The 7,640-nt window shown below is 48.8% G+C and overlaps 1 protein-coding gene across 1 annotated transcript in view; it reads right to left on the bottom strand.

Annotated features, from left to right (window-relative positions):
* The window catches only part of LOC106814347 (cyclin-D-binding Myb-like transcription factor 1), a gene marked incomplete in the record, with an annotated part of 18,524 nt that overhangs the window by 7,895 nt on the left and 2,989 nt on the right, over positions 1-7,640 (bottom strand). Inside the window, 8 exon segments of the mRNA XM_014818649.1 lie at positions 194-367; positions 823-974; positions 1,651-1,879; positions 3,166-3,275; positions 5,186-5,376; positions 6,566-6,642; positions 6,890-7,016; positions 7,238-7,396. Coding sequence (XP_014674135.1) covers positions 194-367; positions 823-974; positions 1,651-1,879; positions 3,166-3,275; positions 5,186-5,376; positions 6,566-6,642; positions 6,890-7,016; positions 7,238-7,396 — 1,219 coding nt within the window.

The following is a 7,640-nucleotide window of genomic DNA, read 5'->3' as shown; positions in this document are numbered from 1 at the left end:
TTCATCTACTCCTGATAAAAGGTATCTCCACACAAGCACACCCGAGCATGTAGACACCACGCTGAATTTGTAAAAAGACCCCCGCCCTCAAAAAATAAAGAAAAGCCAACCTACCTACCCAAACTTTTCAGCCTGGGTCGGATGAGGGCAAACAAAGATTTTTTTAATTGTGGTCTAAGACTTTCAGACTCACCCGCGGACACGATGATTCCATCGGGTTTGCTGTCAGACGAGGTGAACTCCGCGTCGGAGCCGAGCGTGTAGACAGTCCTGACGAGCGGCATGGGCTTGGTGCGCGACGACGAGGAGCCAGCCTCTGTCATCCGACAGCCAAGCACATTCTCCGCATACAGGTGCTCGACGATATCTGCAGGCATCATCGTTAACATCATTAACATCTTTATCATTAACACCACTCTCAACAGCGTTATCATCATCATCATCATCATCGTCATAATCATCGTCATTATAATCATCATTGTCAACATCATTATCATCATCAGCAACAGCAGCAGCAGCACCATCAGCAGTAGCACCATCAGCAGTAGCATATGCAATACTGTCATCATCATATGATCATCATCATTGCATGTGCTTTGCTATTGTCCACCATACTATGGATGGGAATGCCACAGGAATGTGTACTGTCAGTCTGTCATACATAGCTGCCGATTACCTATGCCCAAGCTGCTAATCAAATATCTGACAATTTCTGTAACACTAGTAGGTGACCCTGTACACATATAGATAATAAACCGATACACCGCGGGATGGCACTGCACGCTGTGACTTCTCACACTTGGGGTTGGAGGATAGGCTTACCTGGGAACGGCATGAGCTGGTAAGCGGGCATGTGACGCTTCAGGTTCCACCACTTGCTGCGCAGCCACTGTGGCGAACGCACGCTGCTCCAGCCCTTTGACAGCTGCACCCAGTCCACGTCTGTCTCCTCCTTGGCACCTAGCTCCTTCATCCTGCACACGAGCAAAACAAAAGCGACACACGCTCTAATGACAGGTGGGTTTACACACGTGCAGGCGGACAGCAGTCGGCTCACTGAAGAGGAAGCGACGATCGTCACAGTATCGTTTAGGTGCCCCCCTCCCCCCACATCGTACTCACTGATGAGTGCGGGTTCCTCGCTACACGTCCACTCCACTTCGCTTCTTGTGATTTCCCACAAACCACCCCACTCTGCCCAGTCCTCACCCCACCGTTCCCACACACAGTACCCCCAGCACCTCCACTCCCCACCCAGTCGCTCGATCCTATTAACCCCATCCCATCACCCTGTCCAGCCTCTCTGCCAACTGCCACCTGCCCCCCCCCCCCCACTCACTGACTCACTTACCCGGCTCCTTCTTCACCCAGCCCTTCCCCTGACCAACCCTTGTACCACCCAGCTCCTTCTTCACCCAGCCCTTCTCCCGACCAGCCCTTGTACCACCTGGTCCCCACTCACCTAGCTCCTTCTTCACCCAGCCCTTCCCCCAACCAGCCCTTGTACCACCCGGTCCCCACGCACCCAGCCCTTCCCCCGACCAGCTCTTGCACCACCCGGCCTTTTCCCCAACCGGACCCTCCCCACCAAGCTCTTCTCCCACCTAGTTCCTCCCCCAGCCAGCCTCCTCCCTCGAGCCCCATACTTACTTGCTCATGAGGGTCGCATCATCGCTGCGCGTCCACTCAGCGCCGCCCTTCTGCTTCCAGTTGAGCTGGTTGAGCCACTTGGTGCGGCACTGCTTCTCCGTGCGCGTGACGACGCGCTGCGCGACCGCCGCCCACGAGATGTTCTGCGTGACGTTCTCGCCGTGCCGCCGCCCCGTCAGCTCGTAGACTGCCTCCGCGAGTCGGTCGTCCTCCTCCGCCAGCCACTTCCCTGCAGATGCAAACGCCGGAGGACGCGTGATGGGGACAGTCTCGAACAAGGGGCACCGTGTGATGGGATAACAGGGTTCGAAATTAAGGGTAACAAGCAGCGGGTTTTCTGCCTACAATGGTCAGTTTGCTGCTTGCTCTTAATGTTGGCAGCAAATACTTACTGCGATGAAATTCCTAACAAACAAAACAAAAAACACCAAAGTTATAAGGAATATCTGTTGCAAAAGTTCTCACGCTGATTCGCGGCTCCAGAAATGCCGTATTTGCGAGCTGCGAGCTGCTTTAGTAACAATCAAGCGAACAATGTGAAATAAACAATGCAATGCGCACCAACTGCCGATAAAATACGTATAGACTGGTCCGCGCTCGACAGTTCCACTCGCGTTACACTGGAACTGTCGAGCGCGGACCAGTCTATAAAATACGCGGCTTCAGAAATACGGTATTTAGCGTTCACACGAGGAAATGCACGGTTCACGAGATCTGGTATTTCTCAAGCACGGCAAATTATTAGGGGTATGGGAAGCCGCGTATTTCAATAAATACCGGATCTGTTTAGATACCGTATTTCTTGGACCGCGCATTTTGCCTCGTGTGAACGCTAAATACCGAATTTCTTGCTACGTGTGAACGCGGCCTATGAGAGAGGGCAGTGCATTGTTCATTAACAGACACGGCAGTGCATTGTTTATTATAAGACATGGCAGTGCATTGTTCATTATAAAACTCTGAAGTGAATTGTTTATTATGAGACAGGACAGTACACTGTTAATTATGAGACGGCAGTGCGGCAGTGCATTGTTTATTATAAGCCCCGGCAGTGCATTGTTCATTACCAGACACAGCAGTGCATTGTTCATTATGAGACAGCTAGGGCAGTGTATTGTTCATTATAAAACTCTGCAGTGAATTGTTTATTATGAGACAGGGCAGTGCATTGTTCATTATGAGACGGGGCAGTGCGGCAGTGCATTGTTCATTAGGGCACGAAGGGTCGTTGTCGTATAATATGTACCCGAGGTAACTATCTGATATGGTTAGGGTTAGGGTTAGGGAGTAGGCGTAGGCGACATACTCCCGACACCTCGGGTACTACATATACGACAACGACCCCTTCAGCTTCATTAGGAGACACAGCAGTGCATTGTTCATTATGAGACAGGGCAGTGCATTGTTCATTATAAAACTCTGCAGTGAATTGTTTATTATGAGACAGGGCAGTACATTGTTCATTATGGGACACAGCAGAGTGCAATAAGCATACAGCAGTAAATTAATGCATACCTGAGTTGCACGTGTCCTTGAACAGACGACACCTGTCCTTGACGGACGACGCGCTGCGGCCCAGCTCAGCGCCGACGGCTGCCCAGTCGTTGCCATGCTTCGCTCGCAACCTGCCACACACAAGCAAGTCACATCGCTCACCCACGGCATTGCAGCCCACAGTCCGCCGTACGAAACATCGCGCAAAGATACCGCTGTCACAAAGCTACGGTGTCGTAATCATTGCACGGTGCTTCACGCGCAAAAGTTACGGCATCTATCTACATGCTATCTAACAACTATTTACAAGACAAAATAGGTAAGCACTCATCCATTTACCTACGCAAGCCTACAGGCTGAAATAGAGAGCTGCCACCTGTAACTAATTAATGCAGGCAAAGATGTTTCTTGCATCGCGTCTCAGGCGGAAACACCGCTCATGGTTTGTGGATTTTCGTGGAGATGCCTGCATATGGTTAAAATCGACGTGTCCTGGATCACACCACTTAGAAAAATGATGGACACATTAATTCCGCACACGATTCAATCTACTTTTCACTAATCGGTGCATGCAGCATACTGTAGCGGCAGCCTGATTTGTGCGCCCACCCGCGTCATGAAAGACGATGATTGTTATGATTAAAGTGCGTACCGAGGGTAAATAGTGCGCGCCTAGGGTAAATAGTGTGCGCCGACGGCTAAATAGTGCGCGCCGACAGCTAAATAGTCCGTGCCGAGGGTGGATAGTGCGCGTCGACGGCTAAATAGTGCACGCCGAGGGTAAATAGTGCGCACCGAGGGTTAATAGTGCGTGCCGAGAGTAAACAGTGCGCGCCGACGGTTAAATAGTGCGCGCCAAGAGTAAAAATAGTGTGTGCCGCGAGCGCGGCGGCTAACTGCCACGCACCGGGTTACGTGGGGCTTTCGCCGAGGGCGGCGGCAGGAGTAGGCGGCACGGCGAGATAGGGTAGCCGGCTCGGAGGGGCGCGGTGCATTAGCCACAATAGGATTTAGACCCACCGCCTCAGCTGGAGGCCCGGCAAGGTCGCGCAATGACAGTGCTCTGGTTTAGAACGAAGCGCGCAACAATGTATCACAAGGACGTGCGCAAGGGCATTGTTTAGTAACTTAGTAGCTTCGCGATTGTGTTATTGCACGTGCGTGTATGTATTTTGGCGCGAAGCCTTGTCATCGGCTGAGAGATATGTCTCTTCAATCTGCAATTCAAAGTCAGTAACCAACGTGCAATATGTAACTTTCGGCACGAAGCGTCATCATTGGTTAATGAGATGTGCATTTGAATCCGCAGGGGGCTATATAAAGAGGACTTTGCCACGATTGGGGCACTACTACACACACTAAGGGACTGGACATTGTAGCCGACACTAAGGTTAGACAACAGTTAGGGTAGCCAGCTAGGGACACACAAAGATAGAGTAGTTAGATAGAATGCAGAATTTAGGATAAACGTGACTATTTTACTGGGGGAAAGGAGTGGGAGCTAGAGCGGATATAAACTAAGGGCATGTAACTTTTATTGTATGTCACCTCCGCGAATGCGGACGTGTTTTGTTCCGGAATAAAAGGCTCTCTATAAGCCACTAAACGTATTCCCGGCTTGTGTAGTATCTCTGTCGAGTTATATCCACGCACACTCATGCACTCCGCAAACCTGCCGAAGCGCTGGCGATAAACCGCCGGTAGGTAAGAAACACAACGCAACAAGGCCTAAGGTACTATACGATCACGAAAACAGTGAGATACGCACCCTACACTCAACAACAACACGGCGAAGAACAGTGAAGAACCACGAATCGCTACAATACACTAAGCAGTGCTGTTAAGGGTTATTACTTGTCCTTTCACTACAGGAAGCTACTATATACTATACAATATACTGGAAACTCATCTAATCTGTGGGTGGCGCAGCATGACAGGTTTTAAGTGCCAACAATGACACTCTGCCTCTATCAGATTCAGGTGCTACTACATTCAACGAGTCAAGAAAGTAGCAAGTATGAGTATATATATCTATACTCACTGGTGCAGCTTCTCCACTTCCTCCGGCTTGTACTTTCCCATGTGGTTCTTGTTGTCGTACATGCGAATCACGCGTCTGTACACGGAGAACAGGGGGCGCTGCAAGCCCTTTGCGACGGTGCGGTAGAAGTCCTTACGCTCGTCCTTACTCATGTCGAAAATGATCTCTGCCGGGTCGGACACGCCGAGACTCTGCAAGCATCGTCCATCATGCCGGTCAACGACAGACGCAGCAACCGATCTACACACACCGACCGCAGGCGAACCAGGAGGCGGTCACCCGCTGAATCCTCAAGGGCCAGTGCAAACACATGCAGGCACTTGAAGCGTTTCAATAAAGTATAATGCTAAATAAATACGAAATCTATTTACTACCGAATGCTTAATGTTTCTATACTCTCTTTCACCTATTATTGCCGACTGTTTCCTGTAAATTCCGTCCAAATCCTATGTGAAACATACGCTGCCGGCTGCCAATGCTCTCGTGGCTGCACTGTGCACACTTACACTTATATATATATAGTGTATTATAGGTGAATAGGCAATAATAGGTGAAAGAGAGTATAGAAACATTAAGCATTTGGTAGTAAATAGATTTTGTATTTATTTAGCATTATATATTTTATTGAAACGCTTCAAGTGCCTGTGAGTGCAAACACGACTACGCTGTCTCGCGTTTCCACCGTGTTTGTGCGGAGGGGTTCACTACATCTAGTCCAGGGGTTCTTAACCTGTGGTCTACGGACCCCTTTGGGGGGGGTCTGTGGATGAGCTTCAGGGGATCCGTGAACACGTGCAAAATATTGTGTTTATGTGCATTTTTCTGGGGTAGTAGTTCTTCCGTAGCTTTCACCAGATTCTCAAAGGGGTTCGTAGCTTTCACCAGATTCTCAAAGGGGTCCGTAGCTTTCACCAGATTCTCAAAGGGGTCCATGACTCAAACAAGGTTAAGAACCACTGATCTAGTCAGTGGTGTGGCTGGTGCCTCTGTTCTGCCCCACTGCAATTTAGCCAGTCACCCTAAACGATTCATGGGTTTGCTCGAAATTTATAAAGCGCACTGGGTATGCCGGTCCAACTCATTAACTCTACTGGTTCCCATTATCATTGACGCTCTGGAAATGGGACTTGTGATGATGAGAGTTCCATAAAAAAAAAGTTTCCCAGCATTGCACAATTTTTGGTGTTCAATCCGTGTTTTTTTGTTTATCCAATTTAATAGTGTGTGCTGTGAAGTGACTCGGGTGGTTGGGGGATAGCTGTCCAACCAAACCATGCCTGCGATACGGGGTCATTTTATTGCTAACTGGAAATCATTCAAGTGTGCCATGAATATTGCACCAGTTTAATTGCATAAGACGATATGTTTAACTCCACATACCTGGCAGTACTGCTCAATATTTTCCTGGAGAATAGAGATCTCTTCCTTCGCCCACTGGCCTTGCTTCCACTGCACACCTGACATCAATGCGATAGAACAAACAAGCTATAAAACATGCAATGTCAGGTAACTTGTCTCATCGTTGCGATGCACATTTCATCCGTATTTATCTGTGAAATTAGTCTGTTTAGTAATTAACATTTCATCCGTGCATTTCTATCCGAAGCCTTAATGCTACAGATATATGCAGCATCTGATGTTTCCACCACTCCAGCCCACATTTGGGAGGCCACGATGCGGACATTCACACGTTGTGATTCCTACCATTGTTCTGCAACGCGTGCTTGTCTTCCTTCGTTGTGAACCACGACTGGTTGAACTTCTCCCCCTCTTTGGTCGAGCTGTCACCAGCAGCCCCCTTAGCAGCCGCATCCGTCGACACACCAGCAGTCTGCGACCAAGAATCAAACACGCACAGGGTTACATCGGTTCACGAAACTTTATCAACGTTTAATTTACAACTCCCATAGCTAGCATGTGGCAATTAATCAAAGGTTCAACTGAATACATATATTCAAATCTGTATCGAAGTGTCACTCAACACCAAGCGTCTTTTATGCACAGGTGTCCATTCTGTTCGATTAACAGCTGTATCATGGTTTGGTTGCATACCTGCGGTGAGTCCTGCAGCTGTTCCAGCAGGCTACTAGTAGCATCTGTTCCGTCGTCGGATAACGTTATCATGTAGGTTTTGCCGTCGCCAACAGCCTGTGCAAGGCATACCCTCTTTGTCTGTGGTTCGCCGATGCCATCGTTATCTCCAAAGTGAACCTGTCGCATAATCGTGGCACAGAAGGGGAATTCGGCAAATGAGTTCTGTACAGTGTCTGACACTGATTAATAGTAACACTGTATAAAGCCTAACTGCTGCTTCTCATGGGGAAATTGATACAACCTCTATATATATATATGTTAAAACAAGTGCAACTTCACTAAGATGAAAGGGTCTATGTCTACTTGCATTGGCGCTGTCTGCATATGTACTCCTAACCGTGACCCTCATTCTAACTAAAGG

Source organism: Priapulus caudatus, unplaced genomic scaffold (genome assembly GCF_000485595.1).
Source record: "Priapulus caudatus unplaced genomic scaffold, Priapulus_caudatus-5.0.1 Scaffold910, whole genome shotgun sequence".
NCBI lineage: Eukaryota > Metazoa > Priapulida > Priapulimorpha > Priapulimorphida > Priapulidae > Priapulus > Priapulus caudatus.
This window is presented reverse-complemented; position numbering and strand designations above follow the sequence as displayed.